Below are 19,891 nucleotides of genomic sequence, written 5' to 3'. Positions count from 1 at the left end.
GTTGGTCATCTGCACTAAATGACCAACAACTGCCATAATTTGATTATCCTTCGGCTTATTTGAGAACATATTTCGGGCTTTTTTGCTGCTCTCCTGTTAAGTATAATCTGCAATGAACCGATCCTAAAACAGATTATAATAATGACATTGCAAAAGTATTTATCACGTCACATAATTATTTCCTGTCTTGTCAGGGTGTATTAATCCTGTATCACATTTTCCATCCCATAGTAAGCAACAGACAGCAGGTCTCCATTATGGTAGAATTTAAGACCTGACGATCACCCTTTACCTTAAAAGTTATTTTTTAATATATTGGTTTGCTAACTGATAGAGATTTAGGTGCATGGTATATGCTACATTTATTAAAGTGTGCATAAATCTCATTATAGTCCATTCATGTGTCTTTCTTACTTTACCTGTGAACCTACAATATCACATTAGAATTATATTCTGATATTAATTTGTAGACTCCTAATTTTAAAATTATGGTTATGCTGGGTTGAGAGGACTCTGTGTCATATTAAGAAATATTTCTAAAGAGCTGTACAGTAGTTGTTTATTAATTGACCTTCCCTTTTCTTTCTGTTTAATTAAGCCCATGTGATCGCCAAAGCTTATGGACTGGCAATCTTATCAGTCATCAAAGCAGGATTCATGATCACTGCTCGAGGGGGAAGTGGGATAGTGATTTCTCGTCTTGCTGATGGAAGTAAGTTGACTTTATTTTTAAATACTTTATTTATAAGGCCTTACATATAAATGTAAGACTTGACAGAATTCTTTGCATCAATGTAAATTATACTAATAAAGCTAAAGAAGGTCAATAAAATGGTGTCTCTATATATATTTTCATATGTTTTATGCTATTAAACAGTTTTATAGTATAGTTTTACAGTGGCTACTAAAAACACAGTCTATAGAGTGCTTTTTTTGAGTGGATGGGTGCATAAGCAACAAAAATGATTAAGGGTCTTTGAAATCCCTATGATACACTGCATTACAAATATAATGTTCCCAATTTATAGGAATAGGTGCCAAAATCTGCTCCCTGTCCTCCTATAGCGTTAATGACATTAAATGCTACTTGTATAATTGCTACAATCTATTTATTGTAAATGTATAGCCGTTTGTTTACAGTTGACCCATACTATAGCATTGCAAATGTAAATATTAAATACCATTACCATTTAAAGAAAAAAAAAATCTTTTGCTTGTTATTGGTCTAGTGTGTCTTGCATTTTAACTGTTGTTTAACAAATTGGTGATTGATTTTATCTCATCGTATATGGTTCTGTTAAATGCTAAAGTTCAAATCAGAGATAAAAAAAAAAATCTTAGTCATTATGTAGCAAATTTTGAAACATGCACTACAGTATTTGCTGTCCACCATATGACCATTTATGATCATACACTGCCTGGCCAAAAAAGTAATGGTTTTAAAAGGGTCAAACATAAATCAATGCACCTATCATGCATAGTGCTTACTGTACAAACCACTGGAGGCAGTGGTATGATCTGGGGTTGGTCAGGTTTAGGCTTAGCGTCATTATTTGGCAATAAGATGGTCGGCTGATTCTCTGAATGTACTGAATTATGACCAGGTTATCCCAACAATGCATTTTTTTTTTTCCTTGGTGGCACAGGCAGATTTTGGGACTTAAATTGTGAAGGAGTGGTTCTGGCGCATGAGAAAAAATTTTCACACATGATTTGGCCACCACATTTTGTGCGCTATAATCAAAACTACAAGCAGTTGAAAAAAAATTGTGTGCAGTTTTTTTTTTTTTTTGGGCTGGCAGTGACTATTTCAGTTGAACATAATGTTCCAGAGCTTGTAAATAAAATTTTTAGATTATTATGATATATTGAAAAATTCCATGCAACTTACTAAACATGACTTTGTTTTTGTTGTGTAATTAAGGATGGTCAGCTCCCACAGCCATCGGTATCGCTGGTCTTGGTGGAGGCTTTGAAATTGGGCTGGAGGTAGGTTTTTACTTAAATTTTTGATTTATCTCACCATTCATAGAAGTGTACTTTCTCTTCAGATCAGAAAGCAACTTCTATTAAAATGGGGAATAAAAACTTATCATAATTAATGTTGACTATTTGTAGGCTTTTTAGTAGAGTGCGCGGATATGGAATAATAAACCTACGGTCATCCATGGATATGTTAATCCTGTTCTCTGATACACAGCTACTGTTGGTCAGACGTCTATTACTGTAAATACAGGAAAATGTTCATTTTACATGGCTGGATACTTTGTGGACAGACCTTGTATTTGTACATTTAGCACTGGTATATTGTAGACTGTAGATGTAGTTTCAAGTCCATAAGCTGTACATTGTGTTATCTTTATTAAAAAGTTGCAAAAACAGATTACTCCATATCGTAATTCTTTAATTTAAAAATCACAATGTATAACATTTTTATATGACTAAGATGCAGTCATATAAAAATGTGCCAGTGCCAGTCCCAAGCCCGGATAAAAAATGGGAGGGTTGCGTCAGGAAGGGGTTCCGGCGTAAAACCTATGCCAAGTTTCTGTGCACAGTGGATGGTCCGCTGTGATGACCCCTTGCCGGGTGCAGCAAGACCAACAACAATAAGGCAACAACAAAATGGGACAAAAATGTGTGTGTTTACTTGAAATTGGATTGTACTTTGCTGATAGGGTGTGGCTGATAGTGGTTCATTTTGGAATCTTGTTTACAGCAAATTGCATATAAGAAATCCAGATTTATTAAAAAAAACTATTTAATCGCAGATTGTATTGTTCTTTGAAATTGTTTTTTTAAACTATTACGCTTAGCTTTTAGCTTACAAGTTTTTATGGGGGGGGGGGAGTTAGGGGGGTTCAGTTGACATCTAAGATTGTGAGAGGATTTCACATGAGCTTTATACATAATGGCACTGGTGCCCTTTAAATAGAGAGCTATTTAAGGCTCATGAACTGACTTCATCATTTTTCAGCACAGTGACTGGATCCTTCTATCTTTGGCCCACGCAATCATGTACATGTGCTCCTGCAAAGGTCATTTGGTCATTTGTCAGCATCAGGAAAAGAAAGTCGGGCTTTGTGTTTTATGGCCTACGGTTTTACCATTGGATGACTCATTGTGTACTAAAGACCTGTGATTGATGACATTGTTGCAGGTGTAGTGCATACATGGAACACTATGTATTTTCTGTATTGCTTTTTCCTTTTGAAGTAATGCACACAAGTATTTGTAATCCTTTAAGGTCAAATGAAAAGCACTTTTAAAAAATAATAATAATAAATGACTGTATCAAAGCAATGACTGTATCATGCCTCAACCTCCAGTGAGCAGAGCAGGAAAAATAAAGAATTAAGAAATGTAGGAGGAGCCAAAACTTGGCATGGATTTTTTTTTTCATCCAGAGTTATGTTTTCTTAATACATGTGTTGAAGAGAAAGCAGGATGGTGAAGTTTGGTTATCCTTAAAGGGATATACTGTAGTTAACGTCAAAAGATAGGATGTGTGAACACATAATAGAAATTACAGATCATAGCGAATCTCAAGCAAATACAACATACGAACACCACCTCATAACATTTTCCACCATGCAATTAATTATTTTAAAAAATTAAGTGAAAAAAAAAACATGTGGGCAATACAGTACTAAGTCCACCCCTTTTACTGCTTTCACAGAAGTTGCAGCCAGATGCTGAATTGATCAGCCTGTGACAAATTCATTATCAGGTGATGTGCAGACCTCTTTAAAAGCAAAAGTTTTGGCAGTTTGCTAGTCTGGAGCATTCAAGTGTGTGTTCACAAAATGCCAGGAGGGAAAGACATTTGTTAATTGTCTTGGAGAAGCGATCAATCTGGAAAGGGTTATAAAACCATTTACAAACAATTAGGAGTTTAGCGTTCTATAGTGAGAACATTCACTCCAAGGTGACACCATAAGCTTAGAGAAATAAAAAAAAATTATTCAAGAGATACAGTACATCTTAGACCCTACTAAGCATTTAAATGTTAGTCCATGTCAGCACAATTAGAAGAAGACTGAAACCGTACAGTTTGTGTGGAAGGGTTGCCAGGAGAAAGCCTTTTTGGCAAAAAAACAAAACAAAAAAAAAACAAAAGCCTACAGTAATTAAGGCAAGACTGCATCTGAACAAAGCGCAAGACTTCGGGAACAATTTCCTATGGACAGATGAGAAAGTTGTCCAGAACTTAACCCAACTGAAATGCTGTGGTGAGACCTTAAGAAAGCTATACACAAGCAAAAGTCTGTAAACCTTAATTAACTGCAGCACTGTGAGGAAGAATATTCCAAAATTTCCCCACGATCATAATGTGAGTGAATGATGACATAATAATTTTTTTATACGTCTATAAGTTATTGCTGCTAAAGGTGGATGTACAAGCTCATGGGTCATGGTAAGTACTTGGTGTTGCCTCCAGTTTTTGGTGGCACGGTGAAAAAAGTTATCCATTGTTGTTCATCTGAGGTTGTATTTGCCTAATACTGAGACCTGTTATGATCAGATAATTTTAATGTTTTTACCAAAAAATATATATATAAAAAAAACCCACCTAATTAAAAGATTGGGTGCTAACTTTTGAACAGCCCCATTCATGATTTTTATATTTATTTATATTTGCACCACATGTCTTCTAGCACTATGCTTCCAGGATTTAGTACTGTTTTGTACTGTTGATTTCTTTGTGTAGTAGTAAGTCAGTGTAAGGATCTATCCAATGACGGTAACCTCAAGCAATTTTTAAAATTTGATACGGATAAGAGTGTCTGCCAAATGCCTAAATGTTTGACACAGGCCAATAACTTGACCCTTTTGTAAAGAAGCCATATTAACCAGTAACCTATATTATAGACTGTATAACATTTTTGTTTGTGGTGTTAGGGCTTTTTAAAGTTCTTTTGTGCTTATAACTGCTTTTCATCCTTAGGCTTCTGACTTTGTCATCATCTTAAATCAGCGGCGGGCTGTGGAAGCTTTCAGTAAAGGGGGAAACCTTACATTTGGAGGGAACTGCACTGTGGCTGTTGGCCCTCTTGGCAGGTAGGAGCTAATCCTTTAATTTTCATGCCAAACATTTGTAGCATTTTGCCAGCATCTGTGATTAAGGCTTTAGCAGTGCTTTATGAACTCGAGTATAGTCAGTTCTTGGAACATATCAGAATATACACTTGGACTTGTGCTAAGTAAGTACATGTCTTGTTGTTCTGGATGTCTCATTCAGATTATTATTATTTGCACTAGAGATGTTGACGCAGGCATTTTGCAGTTGTTTTTGGCACACTCTCTAAGTTCCTGAGGCTATATTTTGATATTTATTATTTGATGTTTCCATAGTTTTTGTCTGGATCCTGCACCCATAAAAAAAAAATCACACACTTGAAGATTTCATTCGACTGCCTTAAACTTTGATTACAACAAATAATCTAAATTATAAAAATTTGTTTTAAACATTTCTTAACCCAACTGCAGTAATTTCAGCAGTCTCCTTAATTGATTTCTTTGTGTAGTAGTAAGTCAGTGAAAGGATCTATCCAATGACTGACTGTAACCTCAAGCACTTTTTTAAATTTGATATGGATAAGAGCATCTGCCAAATGCCTAAATGTTTGACACAGGCCAATAACTTTACCCTTTTGTAAAGATGCCATATCGACCAGTAACTTATATTTGAGGCAATGATCAGGTGGTGGTATCTGAATCGCAGATGATTGAGTCACATCACTGTTATGGGTTGTAAGTAATTCTAAGGTCTGAACTACAGTCCACATAATGAAGGGTTTTATTCCATGTTAAAGAATTTTTAAAGAATATAGCACTGGCTATAAGCCAAGGTATCTAGTGGTTGTTTTGGATTTAGTGATTTATTACTGTAAATGCACTCTATATGATAACTACTATGATTTTATGAGCAAATAGGAAGGGAAAAAATATCCAATTTCCAACCCAGGAATCTTGCCCACATTTAAAACCTCCGGCTAGTCCGGGGACTTTCCTGCAACAGACATACTGTATTATGCACCAAGTTTCACTTCAGCAAATGCACCCACTTAAAATCTGCAAAATTGGGTTGATATATTTCAAATCAGCTCTGGTCTTAACAATTAGGGTATAACTACTTCTTCACATAAAGATAGACTGTACTGTAAAATATATGTTAACCAATATTTGCAGTCATTGCATTGAAAATTCCCGAAAGACGATATTTATACTGCATGTACTTTGTTTACATGCAATATTATTTTTATTTAATATCATTCATGAACAATATTTAACACATGAGCTCCTTTCCTTCTGTAACAGAGATTAATATACAGATGTCGGTTACATTGTGTTGAATTTCATTTTGGCGCCTCATGAGACCAGTTCCTGTTGACGAAAAGTGATTTATGCTTTTAGCAAGCATGAGCAAGCACAGGATGTAAGCTTTTTTTTTTTTTTTGGTGAGAATTATATATAATGACAGGTAGCACTTTACCACATTATGAACTGGTAGTTTAATTAAATACTTTGTTCCATCTGTTTTTTTTTTTTTTTTTGGTCTATGTGTGTATGGGAATTTTTTTTATTGTTGTTTATTGACCTAATTAAAACAATGCTCTGTATATTTATATTGCTTTCTAGTTTTATGGTGTTGCCATGTGAATCTAAATATTTAAAACTCTCCTGTAGATTTTTTTAATTGATAAACACTGTAGTGGCCACAGCTTATCATTAAGTGAGAATTGCCTATGATTGCCAGGTTGTTGTTTTTAAATAGGGATACTGCAGTGCAGGTACGTAGACAAACCCATCTAAATGTTTTTAACAGGAATTTGGAGGCGGATGTGGCATTCCGAAGCACTGCGGCTGTCTTCTCCTATTGCAAATCACGTGGCCTCTATGCTGGAGTTTCTCTTGTTGGCTCCTACCTGATGGAACGTAAAGACACTAATAGAAAGTACATGATGTTAAGCTTTTAACTATCATTTGGATAATTAGTTATTTTACAATGTTTTATACCCCGTTTCTTTTTTGCTCAATGTTTTTCATTTGTTTTCTGAAAGATTCTATGGCCAAGATATTCGTGCATCTGCTATTCTCAATGGAGATGTGGAACCACCTCCAGAAGCCTATGACCTGTATGCTATTTTGGAGGACTACACTGAAAAGTACACCACTGATTGGCAGAGCAAGTACATGAATCCTAATAAGAAGGTCAGTGTTCCTTATCAGACATCTGTTTCATAAGGGATAGTAAATGTATTCTGGATTGTAATTCAATTTAAAATAATGTATTGTTGTGTAAAGTTCTATTAAAAAGGAAATTAACAAACAAAAAAAGGCACAGTGAATTAAAATAATCCACACATCAACCTACCAATTGTAGGTTTTTAGTTTGTATATGATCAAACAAAGGTGAACATTTTTTGCTTTAACCTGGTTGAGAACTAACACATTTTTAAAATATATATATCACCTTTTGCTTATAATGCAGCACAAATTGTGACCTGAATAAACTTTAACACTTACAGTAGCATGCAGTTTGGAAATTTTACTCCACTTTTCTTTGCAAAATGTGGCACATCACATCAGCTTGCAGTGGGCTGTCCTTTGCACACCATGTCTAAACTCATTTTTCAGGTTTTCCTTGGGATACGGATCTGGACTTTAACTGAACCATTCCTATTATTTTGAATTATCATTCTTACTATTCTACTGAAGCCATTCTTTTGTTGACTGTGATTTGTACAAAATGATAAGAGAAATACTTTTATTGTCAGTGACACCGAATTGCATCACAGTGCTGCTCCATCAAACACACAAAATATAACTTACAACACTAACAAAAAACCCCACACACTTACTCTGATCATGCATAGCAGAATGACTTGATTTAGATCTCATGTAGCACCATCCTGATGTTGATTGAGCAACTGGGACGATATACTGTACAAAGGATAATTTTAGCCTGCTGTTTTTTATAATGGGACTCAACTTTTATTCTCTAATAAGTGTTCACCTCATAAAACTTTTGAAGAATTAGAAGATATGCTATTTGCAAGCGTTTATCTTTGAATAAAAAAACCCACAGAAAGCTAGAAAAGCTAATTCATAGAAAGCTTCACAGATAAACCAGGCAGTACCTGTGCTCTGTGTGATTGTGTGTACTGTATCTGCCAAAATAGATTGGTATTTAGAGCCATCCATGGTCCTTAGTCATAGCCCCAGTTTCAGCTGAGAAAAAGCGGCCCTGTAGCAATGTTACCACCACCATACTTCATTATAGGACGAGTGCTCACACCACTCAGGAGCCCATGCATTATAGGAACACAATCACATGTCTGTGGCTGATCAGGCAATCAAGCTGAAAAATAGCCCATCCTGATCACAAATTTGATTCCAGTCATCCGAATGTCTTCACTTGAGCACTACGGTATGCAAATTTGTAGTCCATGTTACAGATCACAACTCTCATAATAGAAGGTTATTTTCCCTAAATACAGTTTTTAAAACACTAATATTGCAGTACTTTAAGTACAGGTATACCATGCAACATTTGTTGGTTGCAATATCACATTAATGGTAGAATAGAATGTACGGGCGTAGGCTTTTTATATCCACTAAAACCCTCTGATGAATAAACAAAAGAACTATTAAAACTTCTAGTTAACTTTTTTTTGAATAGGATTCTTGTGCTGTATGTGTGGATGGCGTATGCAATTGTTAAACCTAACTATTCATTAGATAAAACTTCAGGACTGTTGCCGATGGCAGTGTTGAAATGCAGCAGCAGTTGTAGCTTACTTATGATATTACTGATGTGGATTATTGTTAGCATTGTTGGAGTGAACATTGTCAAGTATAGTTTCTATAGAACATGTGAGATACAGTGAGAAACTGTTTTTATTCTTACAGAGTATAGCCCCAACCAGACCTGCACCTCCAAGCCAGAGATCATCAGCTTACACTCCAAGGGCTCAAGGTAAGGGCCTTAATTTAGGAAAAAACTTTTATTCCTTCTTTTGGCAGTATTATCCTTTTATCTTGAAAAGAAAAAAGCTATTAGATTTTTTAATAAATCATGATGATGTAAGCAATATTTTGGTAAAAAAATGTTTTACCATTTTATTTGTAAACCCCTAATAGGAAAAAATCTTTATCCACAGCTTCATTTGCAGAAGCAAGGCCACCTCTCTATCCCAGTCTTCAGACATGGGGATCTCAAAACTCAGGTGGGTGAAATCCAAACTTTTTAATCATTACCAGAGAACATAAAATCCTACAGTAGGTGTTTAACTGTTATAGTCCAGGTAAATTATCACACATGGGTGAGGCTCAGAATTATTGGCAATCTAGGTAAGTATAGGTTTCAAATATGTGTCAATTATGGTTAATTACCCAAACAATTGATTAATGTACATTTTATTTTAGGCAAATAAAAATATGCATTTTAAGTTCAACCAATCCAAGTGTTTAACTCTGGAGAAATTTCTCCAGGGAGAGTTTCTGAAGATTTTAGTCTTTTTAGGGTTGTAGAGTCCTAAAATCTCTGAAGGAGTCAAAATGTTGATGTTGATCCAAAGCAGATTCAGATTCAAACAGTTTTCTGTGGGGTGCGCTGATGAAGAAAAGAGTTCATAAGACATGACTTAGGATCCTGAATGATGGAAGCAGGTTGTGTATTGAAGAATTGTCTCAGAACTCTGATCTGTTCTCATGAAGCATTCGGAAAGAATGTTATGTTGCAAAAGGAGGTTGCTCAACGTACTAAATGCACACATGACAAAGAAAGTTCTGTATCTTTCGAAATAATTCTCGACTAAACTTGCTTTAAAAGCTTTCTTATGTTTGATTTATATGTGAGATCAAGCAAATTGACCTCAATTATTATTATTTTTTTAATAATAATTCCTATTTTTACTTTACAAATAATGCCAATGATTAAAACCTGACTATAATTCCTAACAAGGTATTTGTTGAGATATAGACTTCCATATTTCCTCATTGGGAAACAATAATGTACATCTGTTTATATTGTAAATAACAGGGTAGTTGGTGGTTGGAATGGTCTAAACTGCTACGTAATTAATGCATATTTATCTATGATTGCAATCGCAGGAATCACAGTCCTCAACTGCTAATTCCCTATAAGCACTTGCATGATCATATACACTGTTTGTTTGCGGTGTAGCTTGATGGTTTAATGCTACTTGTGTTGATTTTGCTTAATTACCCATAAGAAAATTCTTACTATTAATAAGGATTAATATTTTTTTTACTGAAATGCAGGCATTTTAAATCATTTAAAAGTTTCATGACTCCAAGCATTCCTATCATAGCACAGTGAATGATTTGTGTGATAAAGATCCGTTTGTTTTCGCTATGTGAAAGAGCCTTGTGTTTAATTACAGGATTAAAAAAAGAATGCAGATGTGAAGCAGCTCTGTCTGCGCTCGTTTCATAAAGACTCTGCTCGACAATCTTCACGAATAAAGCAGAGGGGATGAGCGGGGCCCTGGCTGCTTTCCCATCTCTTCTCCTCTCTGTTTGTCATGTCAGTAGTTGTCTGCATTTTTTCCCACAGAGGGATGACAGTATCATTAGTACAAGGGAAAATTACACAGACTGCTGGCCAATAGCTGGTGGAGGTCTCTGAGTAAAGGGCTGGGACAGTGTGCTCCCACATTAACACCAATGGCACAACATTTAACTGCTGACACGGCCTGGAAAAATGAGCTATACTTTATGGAGTACTGTATACTCCTGCATCCATTATCTTGATGGGTCTGCAACTATTTAGGCAGCATGTTTTACTTCTATGTGGGCTTTAAGTTTCCTTCAATTAAAACACGGTTTTAAAAAAAAAAGAATTTTTATGGAATTAAGTAACTGAAGTGTGCTGATGTTTGTAAGCAGTAAACAAGAGGATAAACTACTTCATGATATTGGGTATTTAAGTCCCGTTAGTACCGGTACAACCCCACCCGCACTTCTGTTCCCAGCTATATTATCCTGTATAGATGCCTGAGCGCTTGAACAGTGGCAGGATGTGCTTCACAATGACTGGTGTAAAGTACCTCAGCTCTTGTGATGACCTCTGTGAGACTAAAATACCTGAGCAACCTGAAAAAAAAAAGGTGCATCCTAATGTTTCCCTTTTTTTATTTTTTATTTTATTTTGCCTTGCATAATACTTTGTTTAGTGACTCTAAATTGTAAACCATGTCAGGTATATGTAACATGTAAAATGTAACATAATGACATGTTCTGTTCTAACATAAGCATCATTCAACTTATAAATGATGCTTGAATGACTTTAAAAAAACATAGACCAAAAACATGTCTTCTGTAACCATTAAACCCAACATGGGCCATACCAAAAAAAATGCAGCTAACTATCAAATATTTTTATTAAGGTTAAAACTTTGCAGAAAGGGTTTTCTTCTTTGCTCAGTCGCTAGGGAGCTTGCACTCTGCCAGTAAACAGCACCTAATTGTTCTAGTCGATGGTTTAGGACCCTCTTGAGGTACAGTAGCTCAGCCTGAATAAATAATGGCGCATTTGGGTGGACCTGGATAAATCTCCTGATCTTTTCCTCAGTTATTTTTAAGATATTCTTGGTCATCCCATGTGCTTCTCTTTGGCTATAGATCCAGTTTTTTTGTTTTGCTTTTTTTCACCAATCTATGCATGTGATTTTAAAAGCAAACCACCAGTCTTACCTGCTGAATGTTCAGCATGATGTACATTTGCTACAGAAGTTCACAATTCACTTTATTTCCTAGTTTAAGGTATTTTTCTGAACACCCCAGTTTGTTCTGCCACATATTTTTTCCAGCCATGTTCTGATTTACCTTAGCACAACTTTTCAGCATGATGGGCTAGAACTATTTAAGAACATCTGTTTTATACACAGGTATTTACAGTAGGTGTAATTGAAGGATAGGTTTAGACCATGCAGTTATAGCCATCTTTAAGATTGTTAGTCAGCACAATATATAAGTTGATGCCAGCAAAATCATGGCTGAATTTTGTAATAGATGTTAGCATTTAAAATATTTTTTTCCCTGTCAGATATTTTCTTATTATATTTTTATTCCTAATATTTCTATTTTTTATTTTTGCAACAGCAGATCTTTTTAATGAGTAAAACTAAATTAACTTATAATGTTGGACCAAATTTTGCCTATTTTTTTTATTTATTTATTTTTTTATAGAGGTGATCATGTACCTACCCAAAAAAATGACAAGATGGAGGGCTGTGACATTTATTGCTATATTTTAGTAAATAAAGTGTTAGGGTTAGTCACGAGATGGATAGACATCTTGTATGTCATTCATCTTCTTTGGGTTATGCAGTTACATTATGTGCATTTTGGCAAGCTCTTGTTCTAACGTGAGCCCTGATCATTTTATTATTAGAAGAACAATTTACTAGTCTCACTCATTTTTCTGTCTTTACTTTCTTAATTAGTTTAAATCTCATTGTAGTTAATTTTGGTTATTTTTATCTCTGATTCAGACACATTAGTTAGGCTCATTGAGAAGAGCATGCCACAAAACCGTAATGCCCCAATATCTTTTACGTAAAGCAGCTGATGACTTCTGGACTATGACTCAGGCCTGGTGGGAATGACCAAACACTCGAGTATGAAAGCGCATTGATGTTTGGAATTAGGTGATTTGTTTGTCGTGATGTTTTTTGATTATTTTAATTCAAAAAGTGGTCAGCTATGACAATCTTTCGGTATGCAGCAAATGGATGTTGTGGTTGGACCTACTTTATTTAGTGCATCCTAATAGTGTTTAAGACACAACATTTCAATTAGTAAGTAGAAATTGGAGACCAAATCCTGTGAAAAGTAACATTTACAACACATTGCCTAGCCCCAAAAAAGTCACCACTTCAAAAGGGTCAATTTATTGGCCTGCATCAAGCGCCAAAAACAATTAAGTAAATTCGAAATTACTGTTGTGTTAAAAATTGCCTAACAGATTATTAAACCTTGAAGGAAAGTGCTGAGCCCTTTAACCCCTAGTGGTCACTTGAACACTTAAAGTAGTAAAGATGGCTGGTAAAAAAAAAAAACTGACAGTAGAAATCACAGCTATGTTTCATTGTAAATGTATGAGCTACATGTGCAATGTGGCAAGAACTCACAGGATTAAAAAAAAATAATAAATCACTTGTTAGTCAGACTAATCAGAAAAACGGTTTGAGGTAAGGAAATCTTGAAGCTTTTTTTGGCCGGGCATTATATATTTTATGACTGAAAAATGGGGCTTTGTGTGTTGCTTAAGTAAGTTTAAAGTCATCACACCATAAGCTGTAATTATGTCAGGATTGTAAGAGAGAACATGAGGAGAACCTTAAGACTCACTCTTCAGTCTGGATAACTTTTCTTTCATTGCCTTCAAAACAGTAACAAATACAATTAAGACATACTCATGCTGGAAAACTGATGAAAGAATCTATGGTATAAATACCAAAATATTTTATAAATTTTAATAGAAGGCAGTTGTTAAAGTTCGCTAGAGTGTGGACACTTTTTATTAGTTTTCTTGTAGTTTTCATAATCATTGTTTTTTGTGGCCCCAATACTGCTTTTTAGCAACCATGCTTGTCATGTACTGTATCACTGAATGCACTGAGTGATTGACGTGTGCTACTGTTGTCTGATTGCTCTTAGCTTTGGTTAATTCCAATCAGACTCATTGGTGTAGACATAAGATATAACACCCCTCCTATTCATGAGCTGTCACTTTTAAGATTTTGCGTGTGTAAGCAGAAAACTCAAATATCATTGCTCTGCCAAAACACACCAACCTGACAGATATAAAAAACTTTGGATTATGTTGCTGTCAAACTTTGTGGCCTGTTGTGTCTTGTGAACGTGGTAAAAAGAAATTAACGTCTCAATTATTTTTTCAGCATTCAGGGGTGTTTATATATAGAGTAACCTACAAAATATTGGGCAATATGTATTGCATTCTAATGTATGTAGGTATATGTACAGGATGTAAATGTATAATATATATGTGTATATTCATACTGCGCACACACACACACTATATTGCCAAAAGTATTCACTCACCCATCCAAATCATTAAATTCTGGTGTTCCAATCACTTTCATGGTTCAGGTGTATGAAATCAAGCAGCTAGGCATGCACATCGCTTCTACAAATAGCAGTGGAAACACGTTCTCTGAAATGACGCATCACGCTTCTCTGTCTGGCAGTCTGATAAATGAGTCTGGGTTTGGCTGTTGCCAGTGGAACTGTACTTGTCGAACTGCATTGTGCCAGTTGTAAAGTTTGGTGGAGGGGGGATTATGAGGGGGGATTATGATGTGGGGTTTTTTTTTTAGGAGATGGGCTAGTCCCCTCAGTTCCAGTGTCCTAGGGCTTCAGCATACCAAAATATTTTGGACAATTTCATGCTTCCAACTTTATGGGAAGAGTTTGGGGATGGCCCCTCCATGTTTCAGCATGACTGTTGCACAAGTGCATGAATCAAGGTCCATAAAGACATAGATGAGCAAGTCTGATGTGGAAAACCTTGAACAGTTCCGACCTCAACTCGATAGAACATCTTCATGATTTAGAGTAAAAATTGTGAACCAGGCTTTTTCGTCCAACATCAGCAACTGACCTTACAAATGCACTTCTGTGAAAATGTTTTAAAGTTTCCATAAACACACTCCTAAACCTTGTGGAAAGCTTTCCCAGAAGAGTTGAAGCTGTTATGGCTGCAAAGGGTGGGCCGACATCATATTAAACTCTAAGGATTAAGAATTGGATGTTACTCAAATTTATATGCATGTGAAGGCAGGCTAGTGAATACTTTTGGCAATATAGTGTATGCAGTATATAGCATTTGCGATAACTGGCAGCGAGTCTTTCGCACCGCTTGACTCACTCTTCTGTGTAGAATTGTTTTATTTTGGGCACATTGGAGGGTTTTCAATCATGAACACCTGTTTAAGGTAATCTTAATTAGATTCAAGTCCGGACTTTGACTAGGCCACTCCAAAACCTTTTTTTTTTTTTTTTTTTATTAAGCCATTCACAAGTGGACCTGCTGTTGTGTTCATATCATTGTCCTGTTGCATAACCCAAGTGTACTTGAGGTTGAGGTCATAAATTGATTGCCAGACATTCTCTTTTAGGATTTTCTGGTAGGGAATTCATGGTCCTCCTAGTCCTGAAGCAGCCCGAGACCATCACAAAACCACCTTTATATTTGACTGTTGATATAATGTTCTTTTTATGAAATGCTGCATTAGTTATACGGCAGATGTAATAGGATGCCCATTCCTTCCAAAAAGTTAAACCTTTGTCTCATTAGTGAACAGAATATTAGCCAAAAATTCTTGGCGATAATCAATATGTTTTTGGGCAAATGTGTGATGAGTCTTTGTGTTCTTTTTGGTCAGCAGTGGCTTTCACCTTGGAACTCTCCCATGGATGCCATTTTTGCCCATAATCATACAAGTGTAACAAATATTCAAATAATAATAATATATTTTTTTAAATCAGCACTGTATTTAGCTCTGACTCCACACACACACACACACACACACACACACACACACACACACACACACACATTTGAAATACAGTGGAACCTTGGATTGTAAGTAATTTGGTCTGTGAGTGTTTTGCAAGTCAAACTAAATTTGTTTTTAGACATTTTAACATGATAAATGAGTGAGGTCTTGACATACAAGTAGTATGCGTGTGCTTTGTCACAAGATCACAAATGAGCCAATGGTTCTTCTCACTCTCGTGCTGTGGGATTGTGAGTAATCGTCTCCCATGCTCAGTCTCAGAGCGCGTGCATCACACAGTCAACATCCCTGAGCACGTGTACTGTTTACTAGAACATTGTGAACACTGTGTGGGTAAAGCTTCTTTTTATTGTGTCCAAGTTTAGTAACTGTTTTTAAGTAACTGTACCGCAACAACTGCCCCCGTGAAGGAAAAATTTTTTAAAAAGGCTGTAACAGTGGCAGATGATTCTGTTTAGTGTCATTGCATTTTTCCACCTAATCTTCAAAAAGGGGCAAAAGCAATTGTTATTAGAGAGGTTCCTTGTTAAAGAAGTTTGCAGACAGAGACTCTGTCAGAGAGGAGGGTGTGTGGGTGGGTGTGTGTGTTTGGGTTGCGTGCTGTGTCGTAAGTCATCCTACACAGAAGCCCCCGTTCATGCTCCTCTTTCGTCTTACACCAGCCACGATTGTTTAAAAAGATAAAGTGCAGGATAAGTACTTCAAGTGCTGAAGAAACAAATACCTCTTGAGTCGTCATTTAAAGGTTGTCAAAGACTCAGCTGGATAGACATCTAGAGGAAGTTCATTCCACCACCTACGTGCCAGAACAAAATAGAGTCTGGATAAATGTCTTCTTTTAGGGGAAAATAGTTCCCCTTGCTTGAACTCAGATGGATGTTTTATTCAAACATTTATCTAGAAGCATTTTATAATGAAACTTGTCGTTTAGCAAGTTGCCGTATAATCTTATTGAACTTATATATTAACCTTTTTATAAACTTGCCGTATAATCTTACCTGTTTAGGGTCAAACTCTTATGAATAATTTTCATAAAAAAACAACTCTAGATTCTAGAAATTTTTAGATTCTTCTTTGTCTTTCGGCTGTTCCCGTTCAGGGGTCGCCACAGCGAATCATCTGCCTCCATCTAACCCTATCCTCTGCATCCTCTTCTCTCACACCAACTAACTTTATGTCCTCTCTCACTGCATCCATAAATCTCCTCTTTGGTCTTCCTGTAGACCTATTCATCCTTGTCACTCCCTAGGAGAACCTCAAAATCTTCAGCTCTGCTACCTCCAACTCTACCTCCTGTCTTTTCTTTAGTGCCACTGTCTCTAAGCCGTAGAGTATTGCTGGTCTCACCACTGTCCTGTACACCTTTCCTTTCATTCTCGTTGATACTCTTTTATCGCACAACACACCTGAAACTTATCTCCACCCATTCCAACCTGCCTGTACCTGCCTCTTCACCTCCTTTCCACACTCTCCGTTGGTCTGGACCGTTGACCCTAAGTACTTAAAGTCCTGCACCTTCTTTACCTCTGCTCCCTGTATCCTCACCGATCCTCTTGGGTTCCTCTCATTTACACACATATAATGCAAAGGCTAACTTACTGTATCTTACTGCGGCTAACCTCCATTCCTCTGCTTTCCAGAGCATACCTTCACCTCACCACCTTCATCTTCAGATCAGGTCTTTTCCTTCAGTATTTCCTTGTGGAAGTCTTTTTTCAATGGTGGTTAGTGATGCCTTTATCCATGCCTTGTGGACGTTGTTGATGTCTCTGACTTGTTTGGGGTTTATCACAGCTCTTACAATGTTTTTTTTTTTTTTTTTTTTTTTTTAACTGCTGCTTTTCTTGGACAGCCTGTTTGATATGTGATTATTAGTATTTGGGTATTGGTTATGCCCAGTGCTTGTACAAGTGGCTTTGATTGTACGGTGGCCTTATTTATTGGCTTAAAAAGTGGCTTGCTTTTTCCCATAGACAGCTCTTTGGTCTTTATTTTTCTTTATTCATCGTGGCAAAGTCTTCACAGGTTAAACCAGGGAGAAATCGAGTAGAGACTTTCAGAGCTTCTAATGCTCTAATCAGGTAATATAACAGTGTACACCTGAGTGACAAGAACATTTTAATTTTTTTTCATTTGTTTTTGAAACTTGAAATGTGTGGGTTCCAAGGGTGCAATGTCTACAGTGGAGTTCAAAAGCCTGAAAACAATGATAAAAATACTTCTATTTTGCATTATTTTCTAATTTAATGCATTTTTTCATTAAAATTTATGCTACGGACAGCAATTTGAGTAAAAATAAGAATTTCTGAAATATTTACTTGGATATATTTTTTTAATAATTATGCATTTAGGCTGGCGTGGACTCCACAAGTTGCAAAACTTTGATACGTTTTGGATCAAAATCCATCAGTGTGTTGTCTAAGCAGATGCATTAAAAGAGGCAATCAGGCATGAAAAAAACTGACCTTTTGTGCAAAGCAAATAATATAATCAGATTCACAGGCTTGTTTATATTTAGAAAGCTAAAATAAATTAGAAATGTCTTCAGTATATAGCAGTAAAATAATTACCTCTTCTAATATACATTTGAAAAGGACTGTAAAATGTCATGTTGCACTGCCCTCTAGTGTGCGTAGGCTTAAATCGTACAATTATAGGACATACTGTACCTAGAACTCTTTTGATGCAGGAGTGTGTCTAAATATAATCCAAGCAATTGTAACAGTTTGACAAACATGTTTTTAAACATTATATACTGTACTATATAAAAAAAAATAGCGTATGGTTTTTTTCAACCCAGCTCGCCAAAAAGAACTTTATATTTAGATGGATTGATTTTCATGCTGTTATTTCAAAATAGAATAAAAATGCCTTATAATTACTTTAAAGTTGATATGATTTTGTGCTAAAAGTCTCTAACATTGACAAAAATGATTCCATAGTAAAATTGATTTTCTTACTAAAAATCTGGATCTGAATCTAGATTTCCACAAATCAGCATTGTTTTCTTAAAAGTGATGTAGAAATAAAACTGAATTGAAGTGATATTTACCGGATAAATGAATATGCATATGTTCATGCCCATTGACCTGCCTATCTCTCTCCCACCCCCCGCCCCCCTCCACAGATGAAGCATCAGGTGGTGCGCTTGTAGTGACGGCAATGCATGAGTTCAGTGGGCAGCAGCCCGGTGATCTGAGCTTTGCTGTCGGTGATCGCATCACTGTCACCACAAAGACGGACTCTCAGTACGACTGGTGGGAGGGAGAGCTGAGAGGACAGGTCGGCATTTTTCCTGCCAACTTTGTCTCTCTCAACTGAGCATGGAAAGACACTTTTGGCATTAAAGGATCCTTTTTTCAAGGATCATTTTAAAATGAAGTTCTTTTCCTGGCATTACAAAATGTTCGGTTTCAGTTGATCATTCTCACTTACAGTGTTTTACAGTAGTGACTCATATTGTTAATCTCATATTGTTAACGTTTGATGTTCATATCTTAATTATTGGTTGCCTGTCAAAAATGAAGTTGGTAATATTTGCAAGTTGTTCTGTTTATAATTAGGGTGTTCAGGGTGTTCTGTTTAGAATTAGAGGGTTTGTTCTAACATTTAGTTTGTTTTATGTTTAGTAACACACAATTATTAGGAAATTAACAAAAATAATTAAGTGATCTGGAATGTGATACTAGCTGCTACTATTTTTTTTTTTTTTTTTTTTTTTTTAGAAGTGTTCACTGTACTACTGCCAGTAGCTTGTTACAGCTTTATGCCTCTTTTACTCTTTATATACATGAATTTATTCAAATAATTTAGTACTTTACATTGCATAACTTATTTCCCCCCCCCCCATAAGCTAGTGGTGGACATGAACAGCATACAAATGTCCAAATGTTTTTATTATTTTATATTTTCTTGTAATGTAAATCTTGAAATATACAGTTTTTTGATATTATTATTATTATTATTATTATTATTATTATTGTTATTATTTGCCACATGTGCCTTTATAAAGAGTATTAGTGTACATAGGCACAATAGATGGAAGTTGCTGCATAATCAAATATGTGATCTACTAATTTTACTAATGTTACTGATATTTTAATAAGGGTGGTTCAAATAAATAAGAGACATACATATAATATAAAATAAATAGACTTTGTATTTATTTTGGTAATGACTGTACATCATGACTTGCATTTCTCCCTACCTCCTTATTTATGTCTTATGACATTGTTTAAAAAAGGTTTTGCCCTTTTAAGTGGCTGTCAAGTTATTTACAGACAGTTGTTTTTGTATTTACTAGTGACAATCATGTA

The 19,891-nt window shown here is 35.7% G+C and overlaps 1 protein-coding gene across 1 annotated transcript in view; it reads left to right on the top strand.

Moving 5' to 3' along the window:
* The window catches only part of sh3yl1 (SH3 and SYLF domain containing 1), a 32,400-nt gene extending 13,365 nt beyond the window's left edge, over positions 1–19,035 (top strand). Inside the window, exons 3-10 of the mRNA XM_053509295.1 lie at positions 599–712; positions 1,925–1,989; positions 4,949–5,061; positions 6,830–6,958; positions 7,065–7,215; positions 8,917–8,983; positions 9,168–9,233; positions 18,703–19,035. Of these exons, the coding sequence (XP_053365270.1) occupies positions 599–712; positions 1,925–1,989; positions 4,949–5,061; positions 6,830–6,958; positions 7,065–7,215; positions 8,917–8,983; positions 9,168–9,233; positions 18,703–18,896 (899 nt within the window). The 3' untranslated portion in view covers positions 18,897–19,035. The remainder of the gene's footprint in view (positions 1–598; positions 713–1,924; positions 1,990–4,948; positions 5,062–6,829; positions 6,959–7,064; positions 7,216–8,916; positions 8,984–9,167; positions 9,234–18,702) is intronic.
* Positions 19,036–19,891: the final 856 nt, after the last annotated feature.

The sequence above is a fragment of the Clarias gariepinus genome, chromosome 13 (genome assembly GCF_024256425.1).
Source record: "Clarias gariepinus isolate MV-2021 ecotype Netherlands chromosome 13, CGAR_prim_01v2, whole genome shotgun sequence".
Lineage (NCBI taxonomy): Eukaryota > Metazoa > Chordata > Actinopteri > Siluriformes > Clariidae > Clarias > Clarias gariepinus.
Note: the sequence above shows the minus strand (reverse complement) of the source record. Positions and strands in the feature narration are given on the sequence as shown.